The sequence below is a fragment of the Pseudophryne corroboree genome, chromosome 11 (assembly GCF_028390025.1).
Source record: "Pseudophryne corroboree isolate aPseCor3 chromosome 11, aPseCor3.hap2, whole genome shotgun sequence".
Lineage (NCBI taxonomy): Eukaryota > Metazoa > Chordata > Amphibia > Anura > Myobatrachidae > Pseudophryne > Pseudophryne corroboree.
This window is the reverse complement of record NC_086454.1, coordinates 308,610,191-308,626,914: the sequence shown is the minus strand read 5'-3', so window position 1 is coordinate 308,626,914 and position 16,724 is coordinate 308,610,191. Positions and strand designations below refer to the sequence as shown.

Sequence of the window (16,724 nt, the reverse complement as noted above, 5' to 3'; positions counted from 1 at the left end):
TGAGGAGGATATGGGTGTTGCTGGCGCTGGGGAGGAAATTGACCAGGAGGATTCTGATGGTGAGGTGGTTTGTTTAAGTCAGGCACCCGGGGAGACACCTGTTGTCCGTGGGAGGAATATGGCCGTTGACATGCCAGGTGAAAATACCAAAAAAATCAGCTCTTCGGTGTGGAGGTATTTCACCAGAAATGCGGACAACAGGTGTCAAGCCGTGTGTTCCCTTTGTCAAGCTGTAATAAGTAGGGGTAAGGACGTTAACCACCTCGGAACATCCTCCCTTATACGTCACCTGCAGCGCATTCATAATAAGTCAGTGACAAGTTCAAAAACTTTGGGTGACAGCGGAAGCAGTCCACTGACCAGTAAATCCCTTCCTCTTGTAACCAAGCTCACGCAAACCACCCCACCAACTCCCTCAGTGTCAATTTCCTCCTTCCCCAGGAATGCCAATAGTCCTGCAGGCCATGTCACTGGCAATTCTGACGAGTCCTCTCCTGCCTGGGATTCCTCCGATGCATCCTTGCGTGTAACGCCTACTGCTGCTGGCGCTGCTGTTGTTGCCGCTGGGAGTCGATGGTCATCCCAGAGGGGAAGTCGTAAGCCCACTTGTACTACTTCCAGTAAGCAATTGACTGTTCAACAGTCCTTTGCGAGGAAGATGAAATATCACAGCAGTCATCCTACTGCAAAGCGGATAACTGAGGCCTTGACAACTATGTTGGTGTTAGACGTGCGTCCGGTATCCGACGTTAGTTCACAGGGAACTAGACAATTTATTGAGGCAGTGTGCCCCCGTTACCAAATACCATCTAGGTTCCACTTCTCTAGGCAGGCGATACCGAGAATGTACACGGACGTCAGAAAAAGACTCACCAGTGTCCTAAAAAATGCAGTTGTACCCAATGTCCACTTAACCACGGACATGTGGACAAGTGGAGCAGGGCAGGGTCAGGACTATATGACTGTGACAGCCCACTGGGTAGATGTATGGACTCCCGCCGCAAGAACAGCAGCGGCGGCACCAGTAGCAGCATCTCGCAAACGCCAACTCTTTCCTAGGCAGGCTACGCTTTGTATCACCGCTTTCCAGAATACGCACACAGCTGAAAACCTCTTACGGCAACTGAGGAAGATCATCGCGGAATGGCTTACCCCAATTGGACTCTCCTGTGGATTTGTGGCATCGGACAACGCCAGCAATATTGTGTGTGCATTAAATATGGGCAAATTCCAGCACGTCCCATGTTTTGCACATACCTTGAATTTGGTGGTGCAGAATTTTTTAAAAAACGACAGGGGCGTGCAAGAGATGCTGTCGGTGGCCAGAAAAATTGCGGGACACTTTCGGCGTACAGGCACCACGTACAGAAGACTGGAGCACCACCAAAAACTACTGAACCTGCCCTGCCATCATCTGAAGCAAGAAGTGGTAACGAGGTGGAATTCAACCCTCTATATGCTTCAGAGGTTGGAGGAGCAGCAAAAGGCCATTCAAGCCTATACAATTGAGCACGATATAGGAGGTGGAATGCACCTGTCTCAAGTGCAGTGGAGAATGATTTCAACGTTGTGCAAGGTTCTGATGCCCTTTGAACTTGCCACACGTGAAGTCAGTTCAGACACTGCCAGCCTGAGTCAGGTCATTCCCCTCATCAGGCTTTTGCAGAAGAAGCTGGAGGCATTGAAGAAGGAGCTAAAAGGGAGCGATTCCGCTAGGCATGTGGGACTTGTGGATGCAGCCCTTAATTCGCTTAACAAGGATTCACGGGTGGTCAATCTGTTGAAATCAGAGCACTACATTTTGGCCACCGTGCTCGATCCTAGATTTAAAGCCTACCTTGGATCTCTCTTTCCGGCAGACACAAGTCTGCTGGGGTTGAAAGACCTGCTGGTGACAAAATTGTCAAGTCAAGCGGAACGCGACCTGTCAACATCTCCTCCTTCACATTCTCCCGCAACTGGGGGTGCGAGGAAAAGGCTCAGAATTCCGAGCCCACCCGCTGGCGGTGATGCAGGGCAGTCTGGAGCGACTGCTGATGCTGACATCTGGTCCGGACTGAAGGACCTGACAACGATTACGGACATGTCGTCTACTGTCACTGCATATGATTCTCTCAACATTGATAGAATGGTGGAGGATTATATGAGTGACCGCATCCAAGTAGGCACGTCACACAGTCCGTACTTATACTGGCAGGAAAAAGAGGCAATTTGGAGGCCCTTGCACAAACTGGCTTTATTCTACCTAAGTTGCCCTCCCACAAGTGTGTACTCCGAAAGAGTGTTTAGTGCCGCCGCTCACCTTGTCAGCAATCGGCGTACGAGGTTACATCCAGAAAATGTGGAGAAGATGATGTTCATTAAAATGAATTATAATCAATTCCTCCGCGGAGACATTGACCAGCAGCAATTGCCTCCACAAAGTACACAGGGAGCTGAGATGGTGGATTCCAGTGGGGACGAATTGATAATCTGTGAGGAGGGGGATGTACACGGTGATATATCGGAGGGTGAAGATGAGGTGGACATCTTGCCTCTGTAGAGCCAGTTTGTGCAAGGAGAGATTAATTGCTTCTTTTTTGGGGGGGGTCCAAACCAACCCGTCATATCAGTCACAGTCGTGTGGCAGACCCTGTCACTGAAATGATGGGTTGGTTAAAGTGTGCATGTCCTGTTTTGTTTATACAACATAAGGGTGGGTGGGAGGGCCCAAGGACAATTCCATCTTGCACCTCTTTTTTCTTTTCTTTTTCTTTGCATCATGTGCTGATTGGGGAGGGTTTTTTGGAAGGGACATCCTGCGTGACACTGCAGTGCCACTCCTAGATGGGCCCGGTGTTTGTGTCGGCCACTAGGGTCGCTAATCTTACTCACACAGTCAGCTACCTCATTGCGCCTCTTTTTTTCTTTGCGTCATGTGCTGTTTGGGGAGGGTTTTTTGGAAGGGACATCCTGCGTGACACTGCAGTGCCACTCCTAGATGGGCCCGGTGTTTGTGTCGGCCACTAGGGTCGCTAATCTTACTCACACAGCTACCTCATTGCGCCTCTTTTTTTCTTTGCGTCATGTGCTGTTTGGGGAGGGTTTTTTGGAAGGGACATCCTGCGTGACACTGCAGTGCCACTCCTAGATGGGCCCGGTGTTTGTGTCGGCCACTAGGGTCGCTAATCTTACTCACACAGCTACCTCATTGCGCCTCTTTTTTTCTTTGCGTCATGTGCTGTTTGGGGAGGGTTTTTTGGAAGGGCCATCCTGCGTGACACTGCAGTGCCACTCCTAGATGGGCCCGGTGTTTGTGTCGGCCACTAGGGTCGCTAATCTTACTCACACAGCTACCTCATTGCGCCTCTTTTTTTCTTTGCGTCATGTGCTGTTTGGGGAGGGTTTTTTGGAAGGGACATCCTGCGTGACACTGCAGTGCCACTCCTAGATGGGCCCGGTGTTTGTGTCGGCCACTAGGGTCGCTTATCTTACTCACACAGCGACCTCGGTGCAAATTTTAGGACTAAAAATAATATTGTGAGGTGTGAGGTATTCAGAATAGACTGAAAATGAGTGTAAATTATGGTTTTTGAGGTTAATAATACTTTGGGATCAAAATGACCCCCAAATTCTATGATTTAAGCTGTTTTTTAGTGTTTTTTGAAAAAAACACCCGAATCCAAAACACACCCGAATCCGACAAAAAAAATTCGGTGAGGTTTTGCCAAAACGCGTTCGAACCCAAAACACGGCCGCGGAACCGAACCCAAAACCAAAACACAAAACCCGAAAAATTTCAGGCGCTCATCTCTAGTAAATACTGGCTGCTTTATTTTTACACTGCAATTTAGATCTCAGTTTGAACACACCCCACCCAAATCGAACTCTCTCTGCACATGTTACATCTGCCCCACCTGCACTGCACATGGGCCCTCATTCCGAGTTGTTCGCTCGCTAGCTGCTTTTAGCAGCATTGCACATGCTAGGCCGCCGCCCTCTAGGAATGTATCTTAGCTTAGCAGAAGTGCGAACGAAAGATTAGCAAAATTGCTACTAAATAATTCTTTGCAGTGTCTGAGTAGCTCCAGACCTACTCCTAGATTGCGATCAGCTCAGTCCGTTTAGTTCCTGGTTTGACGTCACAAACACGCCCTGCGTTCGGCCAGCCAGTCCCCCGTTTCTCCAGATACTCCCGCGTTTTTCCCTGACAAACCCGCGTTTTTTAGCACACTCCTGGAAAACGCTCAGTTACCTCCCAGAAACGCCCCTTTCCTGTCAATCATTTACTGATCAGCAGTACGACTGAAAACTGAAAAGCGTCATACGAACACCAGCAAGACTGCTAAGTTTTTAGTTAAATAACTTATCATGCGGATTTAGCAGCAAATCGCAGCATAGTGAAAATCGTCAACGAGCGAACAACTCGGAATGACCCCCATAGTTTTGTCCAGTTACTGTACTTGCTCTTATTTGCTTTACTCCCAGCTCATAATCAGGCCCAATATACGGTAAGTAAACTGGTGTATTAGTTTTATCCAGTGAGAAATGTATCCAGAGAGTGTAACAGATTGGTCTGTGTACGCCCTGATATAACATCATTCCCTAGAGCAGAGGTTCCCTAACGCGGTTCTCAAGGCACCCCAACGGCCCTGGTTTTAAATGTATCCATGCTTGGACAGAGGTGACTTAATTAGCACCTCAGTCAATTTGATTTAACCATCTGTCATGGATATACTTAAAACCTGGACTGTTGGGGTACCTTGAGGGCCGCGTTTGGGAACCTCTACCCTAGAGGCTGCTCAGTGACTCCGAAATTGGCTGAAACCTCTGTAAGTGATCACAGTACTGCCATGCATACTCACTATAATGGGTTAATTCCCCCAATATTGTCCCGGGAAGCGATTCCTCTGCTGTTAGAGGTTTGTTCCTGTACACATGGGGTCGCTGATCAGAGGCGTTCTGCTGTTCTGCATCATCCAGTCAGCCCATGCTGCAGCATGTGAGGCGCACAGTCCACATGTGACCTGAAACAACAACAGTACAACAATATTCAAAATGGGAAAATTTTCCTTTAAATATTACACAATATTTAAATCTCCGGTTGCACATGAAAAACACACGGTGGCAAGAGCAGGCTGCGGGGCACAGATAATGGTTAATCCTCCTTGGCAATCCCTCTTGCCAGCAATGTGGTAAATTGATATCTGTTAATTGTGTATTACATCTGACATATGAAGTGTTGCACTGTATTGTTCTTAAATGTGGCCAGGCGGATTAGTTAGGCACCGCTGTATTCCCTGCCCCCCTTAATGTGCTCAACTGTGCTCCCCATTCCCCCATATTTCCCCCCATGCCCAGAAGTTTAATTGTAATAACAAATAAAGGCCTCCATTTTCTTCCAGTTCTCAGCCAACCCACCAATCAGTGTCCAGCTCTCACAACACTTGCCCCCCACCCCCTTCACTGTCCACCGCTCACATCTTTCCCCTTTATTGTCCACCCCAAAGCGTCTCCCCTTCAATAATTACCTCGCAACACCCCCGCAAAACTTACAGGCTTCACTCGGTCTGGCTCTGAGGCTGGCTCCTCTGGTTGCTCGGGTCCCCTACAGTGGCGCTCACATGTCATGATGTGGCAATGCCTGTCCGGGGATACAGGGAGTGTTCATCCTGGCTACTGTGTGCCTCCCGCAGTCAGCCATGTACATGCAGAGGTCGACTGCGGGCAGCCCTGGAACACAAACACTAGCCCGCCATTGCTACCTGCTGCGCTCCGCCAGCTGCTATTACCGGGGTCTGCACTCAGGCAAGCGGTATGCACTGCAGCTCTGACTCTGCATGCAGAACAGCCACAGATGCTCTTGTCTGGGAACAGGTGCCCCTGGGCACCTTTTCTCAGCAATTACAGGGTCATACTGACCCTATGTGGGGCCCCTCTGTGTGGGGGGGGCCCAGGGACAACCGCCCCTGTCGCCCCCCCCCCCCCCTTAATCCAGTCCTGATTTATTTATTTATTAACAGTTATTTATATAGCGCACACATATTCCGCAGCGCTTTACAGAGAATATTTCGCCATTCACATCAGTCCCTGCCCCAGTGGAGCTTACAATCTATATTCCCTATCACATGTACACGCACACACATTCATACTAGGGTTAATTTTGGTTGAAAGCCAATTAACCTACCAGTATATTTTTTGGATTGTGGGAGGAAACCGGAGTACCCGGAGGAAACCCACCCAAGCACGGGGAGAATATAAAAACTCCACACAGTTAGGGCCATGGTGGGAATCGGACCCATGACCTCAGTGCTGTGAGGCAGTAATGCTAACCATTACACCATCCGTGCTGATCTCACCCAGAGTCCAGGATGCCCATCTCCTAATGTAACTACAGTACGTCCTGTTGTTACGCCAAGTGGGAACCCATCTGATATTCCCAAAGCTCGGACTGGCAGAAGTCCACAACCACAGGAGGACTGCTGTATTTGTATATTTAGTGACTGCAAAAACTCCCCTATGAGCAAAATTCCTGCCGGTTTATGGAGGAGATAAGTCAGTCCTGCTAAAGAGGACAAGTTGCCCATAGCAACCAAACAGCTTCTACCTACCATTTTATAGCATGTACTTGATAAATGCTAGCTAGAAGCTGGTTGCTATGGGCAACTTCTCCGCTCTTTAGAAGGATTCATATATTTCCCTTTATAAGTTGATACCAGACCACAGAAACAAATCCTCAGTCTTGACAAATTGATGTACTTATCTCTAATGATGTTATCTCTGTATGGAATATTCGCTGTTTATATTATACAACAGTATGTCAGTATATACAGTAAGGTTGAAATGTCAACATTATGCTATTTACAGGAGAAGTGGATGACAGGCTGCTTCTGGACACAAAGGGGTAAATTTACTAAGATGGGAGTTCTATTTAAGATGGGATGTTGCCCAGAGCAACCAATCAGATTCTACTTCTCATTTATCTAGCACCTTCTAGAAGATAATACCTGGAATCTGATTGGTTGCTGTATGCAACATCCCATCTTAAATAGAACTCCCATCTTAGTAAATTTACCCCAAAGTATGGGAGGCTCCAGGGACGTACGGTGGCGGTGAACGAGACCTCTAGAACTGTCCATGCCTTTTTTTGCGGAGCCACCCATTGGCTCCTTAAGATTTCAGTTGCCAAAACCTCCTAAACCCTGCATCTCTGTCAGAGATGCCTCCAAGCATTCCCCTATATAAGTTCCCAAATCATTCATCTGTCTTTGGATGTACACTAAAATGTCTCCTTAAACTTCGAGCCTCTTATTTGCCAGTTTAACACATTTTCTCGTCCGTTCCTGTAATTGTTGCAGAACATTAAAGTTTATTTTCAGTGGAACATTCATAGCAAAAAAAGCCGATTACAAGCATAAGTCCTTGTCTCAGTATAATAGTGTTACAGCTGGTGACAGCACATTGCATTTTGATAAATAGGAGCTAAAGTGTTGTAACACAATTTTCTAGTTCTATAAGCGAGAGTCCCCTCAGCTTGGCTCCCTCTGCCAGTATAATGGCACCAATCTCTGACATCAGTAGATGGCGCAGAAACTCACAAAGTGATGGGAATATAAACATAATAATTATAGGATAGGACCAAGGGGGTCATTCCGAGTTGATCATAGCTGTGCTAAATTTAGCACAGCTACGATCATCTTCCCAGACATGCGGGGGGATGCCCAGCACAGGGCTAGTCCGCTCCGCATGTCATTCCCCTCCCGCGCAAGTGCAAAAGCATCGCACAGCGGCGATGCTTTTGTACTTGGAAGAGTAGCTCCCAGCGAGCGCAGCTCCTGTGACTGTCCAGGAGTTACTTGTGGCTGCCCCCGGTCGCAGCGGCTGCGTGTGACGTCACGCAGCCGCTGCGGCCCACCCCCCGCACTGTTCGGTCATGCCTGCGTTGGCCGGACCACGCCCCGAAAAATTAAATGGCGGCCAAATGCTGCCGTGCCGCCCCCTCCCGCCCAGCGACCGCCTCTGCCTGTCATTTTATGCGCAGTTCTGACCCGATCGGCTCCCTGCGTACAACCGCAGCGTGCGATCGGGTCGGAATGACCCCCTTGGTCTGTAAAACATATACGACCTTTGCATCAATCTCCTTCCAGGTGTCTGCAAGAACCAAAGTCTCTAGAGGTGATCAAAGATTATTTCAAGGGAAACATTGACATACCTCCAGTACCAGAGGACTGTCTGTGTGCTGACACTTGCCGATGTCAGCAGCAATGAGCGATGGCGGTGGGGGAGCGGGGGCCAAGATGCATTCCACGGCATGGCCCTCGATGGCGATGTCGCCCATTGGACCTGCATGCAGGACTGGAGGAGGATGTTGCTGATGACGCGCGGGAGCATGCATCATCAGCAACATAGGGGGTCATTCTGACCCGATCGCACGCTGCAGTATATCGCAGTGGTGCGATCGGGTCAGAACTGCACATGCGTCAGTGCCGCAGTGCGCCGACATATGCGTCCGTCAGGCCGCTACGATCGCCTTTGCCTGATTGACAGGCAGAGGCGGTCGCTGGGTGGGGGCGGTCGCTGGGTGGGGGTGGAACGGCGGCGTTTAGCCGCCATTTTGTGGGCGCGGACCGGCCAACGCAGGCGTGGCCGGACCGAACGGGGGGCAGGCCGCAGCGGCTGCGTGATGTCACACTGGACGATATCGTGAATGTTGTGTCTGAGTCGGGCACATCATACACAATATTGTCTAGTGCAGGCATGTCCAAACTGTGGCCCTCCAGCTGTTGTGAAACTACACATCCCAGCATGCCCTGACACAGCTTTAGCATTCTCTGACAGCAAAACGGTGTCAGGGCATGCTGGGATATGTAGTTTCACAACAGCTGGAGGGCCGCAGTTTGGACATGCCTGGTCTAGTGTGTACACACCTAAAAAGAACCAATGCTCTAGCAAAGTCTTTGAAATTACATTAATACTCTTTTCAGACAGATAATGAAATTCCCAGGTAAAGAAGTTCTACCCGGTAATATGCCGAAAAACACGGGTCCTTTTTCTGTGTGAAAGGGTCAACCCGGGTTAAAAATCCGGGGACTTCGACCCAGAAATTTACCAGGGTTGGAGACCCGGGAATTTCAACCTGCGTTGACCCTTTCATACAGACAAAATCCCCGTTTTGTTCGGCAAATTACCAGGTCGATATTCTTGACCCGGTAAATTGCTTGTCTGTGTGAAAGGGGGGTCAGGCAGGGACCAGCAAAACGATTGCCGGGATTTCTGTCTGAAAAGGGTATTAGAAGCTTTTTGGCTGCTTTGGACAGCTACTCAAATGTATCTCTCTCCAAAGCTTGATACATCCCACCCAGTGTAATTCCAAATGAAGAATGTATCTATGAATTCACAATATATTCCTAATTACTATTACAAGCATAACATTATTTAGTGAATTAAACATCACCCTAATGGGCCCTACACACTTTGGCGATATTAGCCGCGCATCGTTTATCATTGATGCATACATACTGACCAATATGAACGATTTATTGTTCATTTTTGAACGATATTGTTCATATCGATCCTCGTTATCATCAAGTGTGTAGGGCCCCATTGGATGAAGCAAGACATAGGGGCCGATTCAGACCTGATAGCTGCTGTGCATTTTCTCACAGGTTGCGATCAAGTCTGGACTGCGCATATGTATGCACCGCAATGCACAGGTGCGACGGACTGCAGCAACGGGGATTGTCCGTCAGCGACGGGATGGAGCAAAAATTACGAATGCACTGGCGATCAAAAGGAGATTGACAGGAAGAGGGCGTTTGTGGGCGGCAACTGACCGTTTCTAGGGAGTGTCCGGAAAAACGCAGGCGGGACCAGGCTTTTTAGAGGGAGGTGTTCTGACGTCAGCTCCGGTCCCAATCATCTCAGCGGTTGAGTATGTCCTGGGCTGAGCAGAACCTGCACAAACTGATGTTTGTGCAGTTCTGCTACACATGCGATCGCACACCTACACACACAATACCCTTCCCCTGTAGGCGGCGACTACCTGATCGCAGGGATGAAAAAAACGCACCCTAGCATTCAGGTCTGAATTACCCACATACTCGCTTGGTCATTCAGTAAAATAAACCAGCCACTATGACAACTATAGGGAGCATTGTCCCCAGAAAAATGGCCCTCATTCCGAGTTGTTCGCTAACTGCAGTTGTTCGCTGCGTAGCGATCATTTTTAAAAAAAAGGCAAATCTTTGCATGCGTATGCACCGCAATGCACACGCGCAGCGTACGGGTACAAAGAGCATTGTGGTTTTGCACAGGTTCTAGCGACGCTTTCAGTAGCACTGGCGGACGCAAGGAGATTGACAAGAAGTGGGAGTTTCTGGCTGTCAACTGACCATTTTCTGGGAGTGTTTGGAAAAACGCAGGCGTGGTCGGGTGTTTGCTGGACGGGAATCTGACGTCATTAACGTGTCATTCGTCGCAGTAATCATCGCACAGAATAAGTAACTACAGGGCTGGTCTTGTTTTGCACAAAATGTGCACTCCTGCAAAGCGAAAATACACTCCCCCGTGGGCGGCGACTATGCGTTTGCACGGCTGCTAAAAGTAGCTAGCGAGCGATCAACTCGGAATGAGGGCCTATATCATAGTACTGTAACTATGACCACTAGAGGGAGCATTGTCCCCAGAATAATACCATAGTACTGTAACTATGATCAGAGCCGGCCATAGGCATAGGCAAACTAGGCAATTGCCTAGGGCATTTGATATGCCTAGGGGCATCAGCAGCTTCTGCTGATTAAAATGATATGCGGCATGCCTATATTCTGTACGTAGCATTTCATATGCAGATACAGCCACAGTCTCACACAGTATATAGGCATGCTGCATATCATTTTAATCAGAAGAAGCTGCTTGTGCATCCTAGCCACATAGCAATGCAAATAAGATGCATTTTTATTAAAAAAAGGTGCCTGATGTTAGCATTGAGGCAAGATTTATGAGGACACATCTGTATCCAAGCAGAGGCAGAGGTCACAGTGTTAGTGGCAGTGTGAGTGCTGTGTGCACGTGAGTGGGTTGGTTATGCAGTAGTGTTCAGAATATGTGTAAGGAGCATTATGTGTGTCATGTAAAAATGCATTAATAATGTGCAACATATGTGTATGGGGCACGATGTGTGTGCCATTATGTGTATAAGGGCATTAATAATGTGCGGCATATGTGTAACAGGGTACTACTGTATGTGTGTTATTATGTGTAAAGGGGCACTAATAATGTGCAGCAAATGTGTAGGTGGCACGATGTGTGTCATTATGTGTATAAGGGCATTAATAATGTGCGGCATATGTGTAAGGGACATTATGTGTAAAAGGGCATTAATGAAGGTTGTCATAATGTGTAAGGCGCATTATGTTTATAAGGACATTAATAAGGTGTCTCATATGTGTAAGGGCCATTACTGTGTGGAATTATGTGTTTAAATGCATTACTAATGTGTGGCATTATATGTATAAGGTGCTCTACTATGTGGCGCTGCGTATAGAAAGGGCACTACTGTGCCGTCTAATGTGAATAAAGAGCAAAATGGTGTGGTGTGGTGTAATGTGAATAAGGAGCAATTCAGTGTGATGTAATGTGAATAAGGGGCTCTACTGTGAGGAGTAATGTTTATAAGGTAAAGTGATACTACTGTGGGATGTAATATGAATTATGCACACTATCGCATGGTCAAATGTGAATAAAGTTGCAGTACTGTGTGGCATAATTGGAATTGGGGTTACTATTGTGTGGCCATGCCCCTTGCCAGCAAAAATACACCCCTGTTTGGGCTGTGTGCCAAATGTGCGAGTTGTTCCTATTTAAAGTATAGGGGGTACAAACACCAAAATAAGGACTGCTATGGGTGAGGGGTGATGGTGCTGGGAAAGAGGTGCAAGGTCAGAGGTGGAACCAGCGGTGGTGCTAGGGGGCACCAGCCAAAATCTTGCCTAGGGCATCATATTGGTTAGGGCCGGCTCTGACTATAATCACTAGAGAGAGCATTGGCCCTCCTTCCGAGTTGATCGCTCGTTATTTTTCATCGCATCGCAGTGAAATTTCGCTTAGTGCGCATGCGCAATATTCGCACTGCGACTGCGCCAAGTATCTTTGCTATGAAGAAAGTATTTTTACTCACGGCTTTCTCATCGCTCCGGCGAACGTAATGTGATTGACAGGAAATGGGTGTTACTGGGCGGAAACACGGCGTTTTATGGGCGTGTGGCTGAAAACGCTATTGTTTCCGGAAAAAACGCAGGAGTGGCCGGAGAAACGGGGGAGTGGTTGGGCGAACGCTGGGTGTGTTTGTGACGTCAAACCAGGAACGACAAGCACTGAACTGATCGCACAGGCAGAGTAAGTCTGGAGCTACTCTAAAACTGCTAAGTAGTTTGTGCTCGCAATATTGCGAATACATCGGTCGCAATTTTAAGATGCTAAGATACACTCCCAGTAGGCGGCGGCTTAGCGTGTGTAACTCTGCTAAATTCGCCTTGCGATCGATCAACTCGGAATGAGGGCCATTGTCCCCAGAATAATACCATAGTACTGTAACTATGACCACTAGAGGGAGCATTGTCCCCAGAATAATACCATAGTACTGTAACTATGACCACTAGAGGGAGCATTGTCCCCAGAATAATACCATAGTACTGTAACTATGACCACTAGAGGGAGCATTGTCCCCAGAATAATACCATAGTGCTGTAACTATGACCACTAGAGGGAGCATTGTCGCCAGAATAATACCATAGTACTGTAACTATGACCACTAGAGGGAGCATTGTCCCCAGAATATTACCATAGTACTGTAACTATGACCACTAGAGGGAGCATTGTCCCCAGAATAATACCATAGTACTGTAACTATGACCACTAGAGGGAGCATTGTCCCCAGAATAATACCATAGTACTGTAACTATGACCACTAGAAGGAGCATTGTCCCCAGAATAATACAGTGCTCTATCTTGAAAATAAATCTATAAATTTTACTGATTTTCCAATCATTTTTGATAATAGCTGTGACGTGCAATAATATCTGGTGACGAACAATACAGTAAAGACTATGAAGCATGACAAAGCCCAGTGTGATGCAGGCAGGGCCGTCAACAGAAGCCTTGGGGCCCAGTACACCGATATCTCTGGGGCCCCTGCAACCTCCCTTTACTTGGCAGAGAGGGGATTTAAAAAATAGTATATATATATATATATATATATATATATGTTACTGGTTCGATTCATACAGCACGGCACTGGAGTTCAAATGGCTTAACAGTTTATTCCTGCATCAACCTCGTCATAACCTTTAGGGTTAAGGCATTAGGGTTAGTTTAGGGGTCAGGGCCAGCAACAGAAATCTTAAGGCCTAGTACACTGATATCTCTGGGCCCCCTCAGTGCTGCAAGTATGGCGGTATGGGGCGGTATGGCGTACCGGTAAGAAATTCTCAGCCGGTATGCCGTACCGCCGGGTCGTCCACCATAGCTGCAGCACGTTGCTGTGTGAGGGGAGGAGAGCGCAGCGCCTCTCCTGCCCCTCAATGCTCTGTGATGTGTCCGGTCTCTGGCGGTGGCGGCAGGGTGAATCTCAATAAGGCACTGGTTTGTTAGACAATCAGAGCTCGCGGACTGGCACCTGCGGCTCTGATTGGCTAACAAACTGGCACCTCATTTGAGATAACCGCTTCCGGAGACCGGACTTCATGAGTATTGAGGGGCAGGAAAGGCACGCGCTGTGCTCCCCTCACACAGCAGAAGCAGTGGCAGCGGTCAGCAGCAGGGTGGGGGTGGACAATGTGTAATTGGCACTGTGGGGTAATATGTATCTGGCACTCTGGGGCAATGTGTATCTGACACTCTGGGGCAATGTGTAATTGGCACTGTGGGGTAATATGTATCTGACACTCTGGGGAAATGTGTATCTGGCACTCTGGGGAAATGTGTATCTGGCACTCTGCGGAAATGTGTATCTGACACTCTGGGGCAATGTGTATCTGGCACTCTGGAGCTGTGTAGCTGACACTCTGGGGCAATGTGTATCTGGCACTCTGGGGCAATGTGTATCTGGCACTCTGGGGCAATGTGTATCTGGCACTCTGGGGCAATGTGTATCTGGCACTCTGCGGAAATGTGTATCTGACACTCTGGGGCAATGTGTATCTGGCACTCTGGAGCTGTGTAGCTGACACTCTGGGCAATGTGTATCTGGCACTCTGGGGTAATGTGTTTCTGGCACTCTGGGGTAATGTGTAGCTGACACTCTGGGGTAATGTGTATCTGGCACTCTGCGGAAATGTGCATCTGACACTCTGGGGCAATGTGTATCTGGCACTCTGGAGCTGTGTAGCTGACACTCTGGGGCAATGTGTATCTGGCACTCTGGGGTAATGTGTTTCTGGCACTCTGGGGTAATGTGTAGCTGACACTCTGGGGAAATGTGTATCTGGCACTCTGCGGAAATGTGCATCTGACACTCTGGGGCAATGTGTATCTGGCACTCTGGAGCTGTGTAGCTGACACTCTGGGGCAATGTGTATCTGGCACTCTGGGGTAATGTGTTTCTGGCACTCTGGGGTAATGTGTAGCTGACACTCTGGGGAAATGTGTAGCTGACACTCTGTGGAAATGTGTATCTGGCACTCTGCGGAAATGTGTATCTGACACTCTGGGGCAATGTGTATCTGGCACTCTGGAGCTGTGTAGCTGACACTCTGGGGCAATGTGTATCTGGCACTCTGGGGTAATGTGTTTCTGGCACTCTGGGGTAATGTGTAGCTGACACTCTGGGGCAATGTGTATCTGGCACTCTGGGGTAATGTGTAGCTGACACTCTGGGGAAATGTGTATCTGACACTCTGGGGAAATGTGTATCTGACACTCTGGGGCAATGTGTATCTGGCACTCTGGGGCAATGTGTAGCTGACACTCTGGGGTAATGTGTATCTGGCACTCTGGGGCAATGTGTAGCTGACACTCTGGGGCAATGTTTATCTGGCACTCTGGGGTAATGTGTAGCTGACTCTCTGGGGAAATGTGTATCTGACACTCTGGGGTAATGTGTATCTGGCACTCTGGGGTAATGTGTAGCTGACTCTCTGGGGAAATGTGTATCTGGCACTCTGGGGCAATGAGTATCTGGCACTCTGGGGCAATGTGTAGCTGACACTCTGGGGTAATGTGTATCTGGCACTCTGGGGTAATGTGTATCTGACACTCTGGGGTAATGTGTATCTGGCACTCTGCGGAAATGTGCATCTGACACTCTGGGGCAATGTGTATCTGGCACTCTGGAGCTGTGTAGCTGACACTCTGGGGCAATGTGTATCTGGCACTCTGGGGTAATGTGTTTCTGGCACTCTGGGGTAATGTGTAGCTGACACTCTGGGGAAATGTGTATCTGGCACTCTGCGGAAATGTGCATCTGACACTCTGGGGCAATGTGTATCTGGCACTCTGGAGCTGTGTAGCTGACACTCTGGGGCAATGTGTATCTGGCACTCTGGGGTAATGTGTTTCTGGCACTCTGGGGTAATGTGTAGCTGACACTCTGGGGAAATGTGTAGCTGACACTCTGGGGAAATGTGTATCTGGCACTCTGCGGAAATGTGTATCTGACACTCTGGGGCAATGTGTATCTGGCACTCTGGGGCAATGTGTATCTGGCACTCTGGAGCTGTGTAGCTGACACTCTGGGGCAATGTGTATCTGGCACTCTGGGGTAATGTGTTTCTGGCACTCTGGGGTAATGTGTAGCTGACACTCTGGGGCAATGTGTATCTGGCACTCAGGGGTAATGTGTAGCTGACACTCTGGGGAAATGTGTATCTGACACTCTGGGGAAATGTGTATCTGACACTCTGGGGCAATGTGTATCTGGCACTCTGGGGCAATGTGTAGCTGACACTCTGGGGTAATGTGTATCTGGCACTCTGGGGCAATGTGTAGCTGACACTCTGGGGCAATGTTTATCTGGCACTCTGGGGTAATGTGTAGCTGACTCTCTGGGGAAATGTGTATCTGACACTCTGGGGTAATGTGTATCTGGCACTCTGGGGTAATGTGTAGCTGACTCTCTGGGGAAATGTGTATCTGGCACTCTGGGGCAATGTGTATCTGGCACTCTGGGGCAATGTGTAGCTGACACTCTGGGGTAATGTGTATCTGGCACTCTGGGGTAATGTGTATCTGGCACTCTGGGGCAATGTGTAGCTGACACTCTGGGGTAATGTGTATCTGGCACTCTGGGGCAATGGCCCTCATTCCGAGTCGTTCGCTCGGTAATTTTCATCGCATCGCAGTGAAATTCCGCTTAGTACGCATGCGCAATATTCGCACTGCAACTGCGCCAAGTAATTTAACAATGAAGATAGTATTTTTACTCACGGCTTTTTCTTTGCTCCGGCGATCGTAGTGTGATTGACAGGAAATGGGTGTTACTGGGCGGAAACACGGCGTTTTATGGGCGTGTGGATAAAAACGCTACCGTTTCCGGAAAAAACGCAGGAGTGGCCGGAGAAACAGGGGAGTGTCTGGGCGAACGCTGGGTGTGTTTGTGACGTCAAACCAGGAACGACAAGCACTGAACTGATCGCAGATGCCGAGTAAGTCTGAAGCTACTCTGAAACTGCTAAGTAGTTTGTAATCGCAATATTGCGATTACATCGTTCGCAATTTTAAGAAGCTAAGATTCACTCCCAGTAGGCGGCGGC

At 48.5% G+C, this 16,724-nt stretch overlaps 1 protein-coding gene across 1 annotated transcript in view; it reads left to right on the top strand.

The window, feature by feature from the left end:
* The window catches only part of LOC134968762 (tyrosine 3-monooxygenase-like), a 133,684-nt gene extending 125,437 nt beyond the window's left edge, over positions 1–8,247 (top strand). Inside the window, exon 10 of the mRNA XM_063944251.1 lies at positions 8,127–8,247. Within this exon, the coding sequence (XP_063800321.1) occupies positions 8,127–8,247 (121 nt within the window). The remainder of the gene's footprint in view (positions 1–8,126) is intronic.
* Positions 8,248–16,724: the final 8,477 nt, after the last annotated feature.